At 52.8% G+C, this 11,626-nt stretch overlaps 2 protein-coding genes across 2 annotated transcripts in view; both read left to right on the forward strand.

Moving 5' to 3' along the window:
• The window catches only part of LOC118581271 (zinc-alpha-2-glycoprotein-like), a 38,100-nt gene extending 37,456 nt beyond the window's left edge, over window positions 1-644 (forward strand). The window contains exon 5 of the mRNA XM_036183329.1: window positions 12-644. Within this exon, the coding sequence (XP_036039222.1) occupies window positions 12-28 (17 nt within the window). The 3' untranslated portion in view covers window positions 29-644. The remainder of the gene's footprint in view (window positions 1-11) is intronic.
• Pglyrp1 (peptidoglycan recognition protein 1) lies at window positions 23-11,248 on the forward strand. Its single transcript, XM_036183479.1, has 4 exons — window positions 23-79; window positions 6,447-7,100; window positions 10,074-10,195; window positions 10,980-11,248. Exons 2-4 carry the CDS (start codon window positions 6,826-6,828, stop codon window positions 11,156-11,158), a joined length of 576 nt encoding a protein of 191 aa, XP_036039372.1. The 5' UTR covers window positions 23-79; window positions 6,447-6,825; the 3' UTR covers window positions 11,159-11,248.
• The last annotated feature ends 378 nt before the right edge of the window (window positions 11,249-11,626 follow it).

Genomic DNA, 11,626 nt, shown 5'->3' on the forward strand with positions numbered 1-11,626 from the left:
TCACCCACTAGGATCTGTGAACATCTGAACATCTCTTGTTCAGAGCCCTTGTTCCTCTAACAGGAGGGTGGAACACACGGTAGGTGCTCAGCAAATAATACAGGATGTTATTTAAATCAACATTGCCTCCAGCTCAAACCCGAATCTCCCTAACAAAGTAAGGATTCTCTTGAGAACCAGGAAATACGTCTGCTCCAACTTCTGGATCAGCCTCAGGACCCTAAGACCCAACATGGAGAAGTTCCTGTTCAGGCAGCAGTTAGCCTCTTTCCAGAACCTGCACAAGCCGCCTTCCTGAAGGATGAGCAAGAGGGTCAGGTGAAACCCCAAAGCTCCCTGGTCTCTGGGTCTGAAGAGAGCAGGGGAGCGACTAGCGGAGTACCCAGGAGCCCCCGGAGCGCCCGTGGTGGGACAGGAGGAATGGGGATCTGAACAGGAGGAAGCCTGTGAGCTGTGAATTAGGAACCACTGGCAGATTCATCCAAAGACTCCACATTCCTGGACTGAAAATGCTTAGGGTTTTTTGTTTGTTTGTTTGTTTGTTTTAGTGTGTATGAGTGTTTTGCCTGCAAGAGTGTAGATGCACCACATAGGTGTATGCCTGGTGCCCACGAAGTTGAGGACATTGGATCCCCTGGAACTGGGGTTGCAGATGGCTATGAGCTGCCATGTGGGTGGCTGGGAACCAAACCTGGGTCCTCTGCAAGAGCAACAAGTGCTCTTAACTACTGAGCCATCTCCCAACGGGCAGAATTTTTAGCGTGTCCAGGAATTCTTCACCTCCACCAGGAATAGGGCATCATAAAAAAATAAATAAATAAATAAACAAACAAACAACAAAAAACCACCTTTTAAACAGAAGTTGTCAAGTTGCCTGAGTTACTGAGGGTGACAGGTAGAAACACCATGGGAACCTGCATGGTGTGGGTGGGGCAGGGAGAGAATTCCTTCTCTCAATAAAGAGGAAGGAAAACCTACTGCTTATCATGACAGTTTCCCAGGTGTTGGGAAAGGTGCCTGATGCCAAAGGAGCTCTCCCCTCCCCTCCTCCTGTGCCAACTCCTGAGAGAGCTGGGGTTTATAGCAGAAGAAATCCATTGTGTTTTTGTTGGAGACAGGGTCTCTTACAGCCCAGACTAGCCTCAGACTCCCTACACAGCCAGAGACGACTTTGAACTTGTGAGCCTTCTGTGGGTTTGTGATTGCAAGCATGTGCTACATTGCCTGGTTTCTGTGGTTCTAGATCTGATGTGAAAATGTTCTAGTGCTATTTACAAAAGGCTAGTACTGCAGGCATGAAACCCAGAGCCTTGGACATGATCAACAGGGCCTCTCCCACTGAGCCACACCCCAGCCCCTCACTGAGGGATTCTAGGCAGGGGCTCCACCACTGAGCCACACCCCAGCCCCTCATTGGGGGATTCTAGGCAGGGGCTCCACCACTGAGCCACACCCCAGCCCCTCACTGGGGGATTCTAGGCAGGGGCTCCACCACTGAGCCACACCCCAGCCCCTCACTGGGGGATTCTAGGCAGGGGCTCCACCACTGAGCCACACCCCAGCCCCTCACTGGGGAATTCTAGGCAGGGGCTCTACCACTGAGCCACACCCCAGCCCCTCACTGGGGGATTCTAGGCAGGGGCTCCACCACTGAGCCACACCCCCAGGACCTCACTGGGGGGTCCAAAAGGAAGAAATGTAGAGGGATATGGGAAGGAAAGAAGAGAAAAAGGAAAAGATGAGGCCCGGAGAAACAGCAGAGCTAGCAAGAATGCTGCTGTGTAAGCATGAGGACCAAGCTCCAATCCTCTCTCCTTTCCTATTGAGGCAGAGCTTCCTGTTTTTCCCAGGTTATCTTTGAACTCAAGGTCCTCCACACTCAGCCTCACCATCCTGGGGTTACAGGTGTACACTGCCATGCCCGCCACTGGAGCATTTATAGAGACACTAAGGAATAGAGGCTTGTTTGGTAAGAGAGTATTGGATACGTATCGTTGCACTGCTTTCCCCAAGAGGCTGCTGACAGTTTTTCTCTCCACTGGGAATGTGTTAGAGCCTCCTCCCACCCCAGATGAGGGTGTCACCAATTCTTAAATGTATGGATATAAAGAGGTAAACAGTATCTTTTTGTACTTTTTTTTTTTTTTAAGAAAGAGGAAGAGGGGAGGTCTCATGTAGTCCAGGCCGGCCTCAAAACTGTCAATGTGGATGTCCTTAAATCCATGATCCTATCTCCACCTCCCACGTACTAGGATTATATAGATAGACATATACCATTTCTTTGGGCTAAGTTGGCTTTTCTTTGTTTGTTTGGGTGAGTTGTTTGTTTAGTTGTTGTTTGGGTTGTTTGTGTTTTGTTTTGTTTCTGAGACAGGGTTTCTCTATGTAGCCCTGACTGTCCTGGAACTTGCTCTGGAGACCAGGCTGGCCTTGAACACAGAGATCCGCCTGCCTCTGCCTCCCGAGTGCTGGAGTTAAGGCTATTACAATTGAGACTCTGGGTTCAATACCTAGAACCATAAAAACAAAACAAAAATTAAAATTTTTCTATTCTTGTGTCCTGAAGAGATTTCAAGAGTCTGGACTTCTCTTGGAGAGGACCTGAGTTTGAGTCCCAGCATCTACAGTTGGTGGCTCACAACCTTCTGTAACTCCAGCTCCAGGTGACCAATGCTCTAACCTTGGCCGACATCCACACTCACACGCACATACCCACAAACAGAAATACACACAAACAGGCACATACACATAACCAAAAGAAAAGTTTAATTGCCAGGTGTGATGGTGCACAGGCCTTTAATCCCAACGCTTGGGAGGCAGAGGCAGGCAGATCTCTGTGAGTTCAAGGTCAACTTGTCTACGAAGGGAGATCCAGGAAAGCCATGGCTATATAGAGACATCCTGTTTCAAAAAAAAAGTTTTAATTCATTGATTAATCAGTTACTTTGAAACAAGCCTGATCTTCATAACCAGACCCAGGCTTGTCAAGGCTACATAATGAGACTCTGTCTCCCCCACCCCACCCCCAAAAAAAACCCACAACAGTTAATTAAATTTTTTCAAATGTCTACTGTTAACTGTGTGAGGTGGCTCATTATTTTGTGTTTGACATTTAGACCTCATCAGTCATTATCAGTTGCATATGGCCCTTGGCCTAGGCATCATTTATAATATAGTTTGAACTGGTTTTAACTTTCTGCCCTTCACTCGTTATCAGGGTGACCTTGGGACTGGACCTTTTATGGCATAGATGACTACTTCCTTCTTGAAATGTTTACTTCCCTTAGCTTCTGTCACTGGACACTGTCCTGGATCTCCTTCTGCTTTGTTCTCTCTCTGTCTCTCTCTGTCTCTGTCTCTGTCTCTGTCTGTCTCTGTCTCTCTGTCTCTCTGTCTCTCTCTCCCTCCCTCCCTCCCTCCCTCCCTCTCTTCCTCTCCCAAAGGCATAAAGATCAGGAGTTCAGGGTTAGCCTCAACCAGTCAGCAAACGTACAGTCAGGTTGGGCTGCCTGAGATTCTGCCTCAAAAAACAAGCAACAGAACACCAAGGCACAGTCCCTTCATGCCAGCACTTGGGAGGCAGAGGCAGGCGGATCTCTGTGAGTTCAAGGCCACTATAGTTTAAGCACGGTGAGGTCCAGGCCATCCAGGGCTACACAGTAATTAATACTCTGCCTCAAACAAAGAGCAACTATCCACCTCCTCGGACCGAGTCCTCGGTCCCGAGCACGAGGAGCAAGCTCCCTTGAAGCACCTGCGGTGGGCCCGGCACCACACTGCCTTCAAGTCACAGGAGGCTCCGTTCAGATTCTCTGCTTCTGGGCTCAAGGGGATCCTCAAAGATGGCGGGGGTCCTGGCTAACCCAAGGGCCTTTCAGGTGCCATTTAGGCTCCTTTCTGCCAGCCCCAGGCCCAGGCACAGCCCACCAGTGCTCAGCACGTGTGCCAACGCACAGCTCCACCAAGCAGGTCCCCAGAGACCCAGGACACCAGCTCCCTCCGCTTCTCTTCCTTCCCCGCTCACCTGAGTCCAGCCTCTGTGCATCCTCCTGCCTCCTGGACACTCCCCCATGCATGGCCCACCAGCCAGTCCAACAAAAGCAGATTTTCTCCGCCACACCAGAGGATGGAAGTACCACCTGCCTATCACTCTTGTTGCCTCTCCACTTATACCCAGCACCCCAGATGATGCTCAGCACATAAGAGGTACTCAGCAGTTACTGGAGGGTTGAAATGATGTACAGTCCACCACCAAGTCATGTGGCTCTTTCCTGTTAGCTCTGTGTGTGTGTGAGAGAGACAGACAGACAGACAGACAGACAGACAGACGAGTGCAAATGATTAAGACCAGATCCCCTGGAGCTAGAGTTACGGGCAGTGTGAGCCCCCGACTTGGGTGCTGAGAGCAGACCCGGGCCCTCTGCAGAGCAGTGTGTGCTCTTAACCACTGAGGCATCCCGGCAGCCCCTCTTGACATCACCTCACTCACTGAACCACTTCTGTCATTATTGCTGCTCTTCCCTCCACCCTGTACTTCCTCCCTCCACCTGGACTGTGTTCTCTCTCCAGGAGTCTCCAGCACGTACCCGGCCTATCAGACAAAATCTCAGATCTGATCAGGCCTTTTCTGACAGTCATCCCTTATGCAGACCCAAATTCCTCACCATTCCTGACAGCATGTGCTTCCCTTTTTCCAGCTGTGTCCCATCACCCGCAAGACCCTTACCTTCTTGCTACACATGAACATGCTGAACATACATGACCTACTCTGTTCCCATAAGGACCATGTAGACGTGCCAAAGAGAAGAACCTTTGAGAAATCAAGAGCTTGGAACCTTAGCTTTAAGATTACAAAGCAGAACTTAGGGTTCTGACTCAACAGTAGAGCCCCTGCCTAGAGTCCCCCAGTGAGGGCTGGGGTGTGGCTCAGTGGTGGAGCCCCTGCCTAGAATCCCCCAGTGAGGGGCTGGGGTGTGGCTCAGTGGTAGAGCCCCTGCCTAGAATCCCCCAGTGAGGGGCTGGGGTGTGGCTCAGTGGTGGAGCCCCTGCCTAGAATCCCCCAGTGAGGGGCTGGGGGTGTGGCTCAGTGGTAGAGCCCCTGCCTAGAATCCCCCAGTGAGGGGCTGGGGTGTGGCTCAGTGGTGGAGCCCCTGCCTAGAATCCCCCAGTGAGGGGCTGGGGGTGTGGCTCAGTGGTAGAGCCCCTGCCTAGAATCCCCTAGTGAGGGGCTGGGGTGTGACTCAGTGGTAGAGCCCCTGTCTAGACTCCCCCAGTGAGGGGCTGGGGTGTGGCTCAGTGGTAGAGCCCCTGCCTAGAATCCCCCAGTGAGGGGCTGGGGTGTGGCTCAGTGGTAGAGCCCCTGCCTAGAGTCCCCCAGTGAGGGGCTGGGGTGTGGCTCAGTGGTAGAGCCCCTGCCTAGAATCCCCCAGTGAGGGGCTGGGGTGTGGCTCAGTGGTGGAGTCCCTGCCTAGAATCCCCCAGTGAGGGGCTAGAGTGTGGCTCAGTGGTAGAGCCCCTGCCTAGAATCCCCCAGTGAGGGGCTGGGTGGCTCAGTGGTGGAGTGCTTACCTTCCATGTTCAGGCCCTGAGTTCCATCTGCAGCATGACAAGAAGTATTTATTATTTATTTACTATTTCCAAAGCAAACATAGATTTATTGAAGAAAAGAAAGATCCCTGGAGAATGAGAGGCTCCATGGGATGACTACCCAAAATCATTTGAAGTGGAAGCAAAGAGGACAGGAAGGCCATCGGTCTGCCCTGATTCCCCTGTGTGCTGTGGAGAGGCATGGGAGCAGGAGCCCAGGCAGGACAGAAGCCCCAGGAAAGCTCTCCGTGACACCAGAAAGAAGCCACTGTGACTGTATTCAGAGTCCCTTCTCTCCAGAACAGAACTGCTGTGGTCACCCATGTAACCACACCACAGACAGGAGCTGACCTGAGTGAGTGGTAGGGACACTCTCGACACTATGTGCCTGACATCCAAGGTCCAAACCTGGTCCATTCACACAATTCCTGACCAACTCTGGGGGTCAGAAGTTTGCTGTGACCTCCATATTGGAGTTGGACAAACAGGCCCAGAGAGGTTAAGTCATTGGTATGGGCTCACACGGTAGGAAGCAGCTGGGGTTCGGGTGCAGGGAGCGTGGCTCTGACTGATTGGACGCCAAGCCTCAGGAAGCAACTTCCCATCCCCAGCCCATCCTCCTCAGCTGTGAAGGGGCCCCCACTACTTAGCCTCTTACCCTGTAGGGCTGGGCATCTTCAGACTCGGACCCAAGGGGATCTGCAGCCAGGCGCGGTGGCCATGAACACCTGTAATTTCAGTTCAAGGTCATCTTTGGCTAAATGGTGACTTCAAGCTACATGAGACTCGGTCAAAGGTAAATGTATACATGCGTGTGTACGTACATTTTTAAAGGTGCTTTTGTTATGCCCCACCTGCAGGAAGGAAGTCCTTGCCAAAGCCCTGGGCCTCTTGCCTGTGCAACTTCCTGGAAAGTTACACAAAGCCCTCCTGAGGGCTACACAAGGCTGGGCTGAGAGCCAAGCCTTGGAAATTCCGGAAAACTCCAAAGACAGATGCCCCGGTCCTTTGTGACTTCCTGATAAGGAAGCTTCTGTCCCCCACGCCCACCACCACCACCTATTCCACACTCTGAGCAAAGGCCACATCGCTGCGCTACCCTTGTCAAAGGAGGAAGCTAAATCTGGGGTCCTCTATGGTAAGTCCCGCCCAGATATGAGGCAAGCCCTTCACCTCACCACCCTGCCCCAGAGTATAAAACTCCCGCCCAGGGCCTGACTGCACACAGCCCTGGAAGCCATGTCCACCACGTCCACCATGTCCTCCACGCTGTTTGCCTGGACTCTCCTCGCTCTTGTGGGCCTTGGAACCTCCTGCACTTCCAACGTGCCCCGCAGCGAGTGGAAGGCCCGGCCATCCGAGTGCTCCCAGAGCCTGAAGCACCCAGTTCGCTACGTGGTGATCTCACACACAGCAGGCAGCATCTGCACCAGCCCCGCCTCCTGTGAACAGCAGGCACGCAATGTGCAGCATTACCACATGAGCACACTGGGCTGGTGCGACGTGGCCTACAAGTGAGTACAGAGTGGGCGGGAGGAAGCCAACCTCACTGTTCCAACCCTTCCGGTGCTGGGTCTGGTGTCTCCCTTGAGTGCCAGGACTGTCCTCCCTGTGGGAGGAGACAGGCTTTGCTTCACACACACCAAGCCCCCCCCCCCCCGCCCCCCATACTCTCATAAGGAAATCCTTTCCTAACGGCCCAGACCTTGCAGGACAACGCCAGGCTGACTGAGCCTTGCACCAAGCCATGGCATCAGTGGGCATAGTTGGTGCCTGAGACCCAAGGGGCTCCACAGGGAAACAGTTGCCCTGGGCTCAGCTTCCACTTGTGCAAAGGCCAAAGGAAGGGGTTGTGGCTCCTAACACCAAACACCCGGCAAACCAGCTAGCACATGGCCCCAGATCTATGGGCAAATGTCTTCCGTGTGCCAGAGTCCCAGATGGGGACTTTGCTAGGAACGTATCACTGTGTGCATAATGACAGAAAAAGATGAGTTCAGGGTGGAAACAGAATCCACAGAAAAAGGACTTCTAGATGGCTCAGCAAGTAAAGGCACTTGCCAGCAAGCCCAACAGCCTGAGTTCTAACCTGGGGAGGCGAGAACTGACTCGGCCACCACTGATCCACTGATGGACTATGTCGCGCTCTCTCTCTCTCTCTCTCTCTCTCTCTCTCTCTCTCTCTCTCTCTCTCTCTCTCTCTCTCTCCCTCTCTCTCTCTCACACACACACTCACACACACACACTCTCACACACATTTTAACAGAGAGAAAAACAGGCTAGCTGTGCTAGGCATGCTAGAGATGCCTGTAGTCCCAGCAGTTGGGAGGCTAAGAGGATTTCTGTGAGTTCAAGGCCAGCCTGGGCTGCAGGATAAGATCCTATCTCCAGAAGCGGGGAGGGCAGGGTAGGCAGGGCTGGCTTCCTGTGGCTTTGATGTGGAGAGGAGACAGAGGGAAGCTGGGGTGGGGGAGCGGCACAGAGACAAGTACTAGGAGATTCCCGAAAAGACCGGTTCCCTCGGGCTCATCAGGAGAGAGCTTGGGTCTGCTTGGATGGGCCCCTGGGGGACACACCCATATGCTGCACCTGCTTCTTTATGGTGTTATAGGCTGCCATACCTGGGCCTGTTTCCAAAAGGAGCATCTGAACCCTGTGACTCCAAGGCTAAGTAAGCTAAGAGTTAAATCACCTGCAGAATTTACTGGAAATGCTGGCTCCCAGCCCACCCAACTGCTCTGCCAAACAGCAGAGGGTCCGAGGCCTGGCGGGGGTCCCCAGGCCTCTCCACCAGAGATTTTAACCATTCTAAGGCTCCAACATCTTTGTTATTTTCTACAATATTAAGGCCGCTGCACCCATTTATTGCACCCCTCTTCCTTGCCAAGCACAGCTATGCAAATCCTTTTTCCCTCATCTTTGTAGCAACTGGTGAGTTGCCGCCCCCATTTTACGTAGAATCAGAGAGGTAGAGTTAGCATCCACGGTAACACAGAAATCCCATTCCCAGGTTTGAAGTGGAAACTAGGGAAGACTGAACCGGGGCCACAGCCTTGGGGAGACGCAAAATCAGTTTCCTTGCCTGTAAATGGAGGGTTGGGTTGTTTTGTTCTGAGGGCCGTGGGTATGTGTGTAAGACTTACCTGAGTATAAGTCTGTGTACCGTGTGTGCAAGAGCCCTCAGAGGTCAGGAAAGGGCACTGGATCCCCTAGAAGTTAGGGTACAGGTTGTAAGCCACCATGTGGGTCCTGGGAACCAAACCCGGGCCTTCTGCAAGCACCATAGCCACAGAGCCCATGCCACGATGGTGGCTGAGGGTTACAGGCATCCCTGTACAATCAGTGCCTCCACCCAAGGCCGGTGCTTCGGATATGGTTAGGGCGTCACAATGCAGAGGGGATGCAGGAGTCAGCCAATGGCTCACTTCTACCCCTGCTGCTGGTGGATCTGAGTCTCGCAAAAGTGACAGGGCATTTGTCCCTGTGCAGAAGACAGGCTCTGCCTCACACACACTCAAGTGTCTCCTACTCTTCTATAAGAGAATCTCTGATAAAGGCTGGCACCTTGTCGGGGCTCCCTGGGTCCCAATATCCCCATCTTCATCCCATCTCCTCTAAGGCAGGCTGTGAGCTGGCCTCCTAGATGGCAGGCAGGGGCTGGGACTCCAGCACCCTGTGCTTCATCAGCTCCTCAGAGGCCGAGTCCTCCACCATCCAACTCCAGGCTGCTGACCTAACTCCAAGGTGCCCTGGAGTGGGTGGGGTCTCCACTGAGACTTGGTCAGTGAGTGTAATTCACAAATTGGACACCTCCAAAGAGGCAGATGCAGCCTGCACCCTTGAGTCCACGATCCTGATGCCTGAGGACCCCGACAGCCAAGGCAGGCTGGACCAAGAACAAACTTCTTTGGAAACTCTTCTATACTTTTTATTTGGCTGGGGTGAGCACATGGTATGAGTCGGTGTCGAGGTCAGAGGGGAACCTGCAGAACTCAGTGGCTAAGCTTGGCAAAGGGCCTGTCCTGGATGAGCCATCTCACTGGCCAGGGGCAGACTTCTGAGAGGCAGGACCTCTGAGCCTGTGACTTTGTACCAGTAAGTGGCTTTCTGGGTCTCTGGTTGTCAGCTGAGGCTGTGGAAAGGCAGCAGTACCAACCTGAAGCTTGAGAGGGGAGGAGGGTAGTTCACAGGCTTGGGGGAAACAGTGAATTCCCACCTTATCCACACAACTGGGTTTACAGTGAAGGTAACAGTGGGATTTCTGTGTTACTGTGGATGCTAACTCTACCTCCCTGATTCTACATAAAATGGGGGCGGCAACTTACCAGTTGCTACAAAGATGAGGGGAAAAGGATTTGCATAGCTGTGCTTGGCAAGGAAGAGGGGTGCAATAAATGGGTGCAGTGGCCTTAATACTGTAGAAAATAATAAAGGATATTGAAAAGAAGTTCCTCCTACCCTTATTAAGCTCCACCCCTCCTTCACAGCTTTCTCATTGGAGAGGATGGTCACGTGTATGAAGGCCGAGGCTGGAACATCAAGGGTGACCACACAGGGCCCACCTGGAACCCCATATCTATCGGCATCACCTTCATGGGCAACTACATGAGTAAGCACCCGGTGTCCTGGGCTGGGGATGGTGTTGGGAGGAGGGATCACAGGCTCCGCCGCCCATATGCTCATGACCTCGTCTTTCTCTTTGGATAAGGGGGCCATTTTGACCCAATGCTGGGAGTAGTTGATCAGTACTAAATTAAGGGCGGGAAGGGGCAAGTGCAATCCCAGCATTCCTCAGGTGGAAACAAAAGGGTTGTGAGTTTGACGTCAGCCTGGACCATATAGTGAGATCCTGTCTCAAAAAAAAATAAAAAACAGGGCTGCAGCTGCAGCTCGATAGGTAAAGTGCCTGCCTACCATGCACAAGGCCCTGGATCAAACCTCAAGCACCACACAGACCGCATGGGGTGGTGCACACCTTAATCCCAGCACTAGGGAACAATGCCAAAATCAGTTCAAGCTGATCCTTCTCAGCTACACAGGGAGTTCCAGGCCAGCCTGGGAAAGGGACTGTCTCCAATCAACCAGTTAATTCCTAAAGCACCTAAAACATGTTTCATAGATGACAGCTATTTGTGTGGGCCAGACCCTGGGGCCTGGGAGCAGCGGAGGGTCATGGCCAAGCAATAATGCTAACAGGCAATGCTTGCTAAGGGTCCCTTTCCTGGTGTATTGAAAGTTAACTATTTTCTTTCCCACAGCCCTATAGGTAGGTGCCTGATTTTCTTTCCATGAAGGAGGAAACTGAGGCCGAGGGCAGTTAACCAAGCCCTCACCTCCCTGCTCTTCATATGAGGCCCAGTCTAACCTTCTGGAACTTGCCCCTCCCCTTGCAGATCGGGTACCCCCAAAGCGGGCCATCCGTGCTGCCTTGAATCTTCTGGAATGTGGTGTGGCTCGGGGCTTCCTGAGATCCAACTATGAAGTCAAAGGACACCGGGACGTGCAGAACACACTGTCTCCAGGTGACCAGCTCTATGAAGTCATCCAACACTGGGCACACTATCGAGAGTGAGAGCATGACCGTGTGGCACCTCCCTAAATCCCTCCTGCCACGTGCTCCCTCCCCGCCCCATCCGTCCTCCCAGTGACCCCCCCCCCAATAAAGATGTAGCACCCAGCATGCTCCTGTTCAGTTGCGGCCACATTGCCCCTTCAGTGCCTCTCCCACACGACTCTGCCATTCCTCCTGCTCTGCCAATCCACCCTCACTGGTAAGCAGAACCCAAAGGCCCAAAGCTGAACCAAGACCCCAGGGACCCTGGCTCAGAATGACACCACAGCTTAGAACCTAGAGATCGCAGGTGAGAGCCGAGGAATCAATACCAAGCATGCCAAATATCACCCACAGCAGCTCAAAAGGACCAGACAATGTGGGCCATGCTGCAAGACACCACTCCCCTGCCATAGAGCCAGACAGATCAACTTTGCTTGAACTCCTCTGGAGACACACCTGCCTCCAGGTCAAGACAGGCCAGACACA

The sequence above is a fragment of the Onychomys torridus genome, chromosome 1, assembly GCF_903995425.1.
Source record: "Onychomys torridus chromosome 1, mOncTor1.1, whole genome shotgun sequence".
NCBI classification, from domain to species: Eukaryota; Metazoa; Chordata; class Mammalia; order Rodentia; family Cricetidae; genus Onychomys; species Onychomys torridus.

Bases quoted from the DNA above. Each gene is read 5' to 3' on its own strand.
- Pglyrp1 (XM_036183479.1), top strand. From the start codon at position 6,826: ATGTCCACCACGTCCACCATGTCCTCCACGCTGTTTGCCTGGACTCTC. The intron at 7,101-10,073 runs GTGAGTACAGAG...CCTCCTTCACAG, and splicing joins TGGTGCGACGTGGCCTACAA to CTTTCTCATTGGAGAGGATG. The intron at 10,196-10,979 runs GTAAGCACCCGG...CTCCCCTTGCAG, and splicing joins CTTCATGGGCAACTACATGA to ATCGGGTACCCCCAAAGCGG.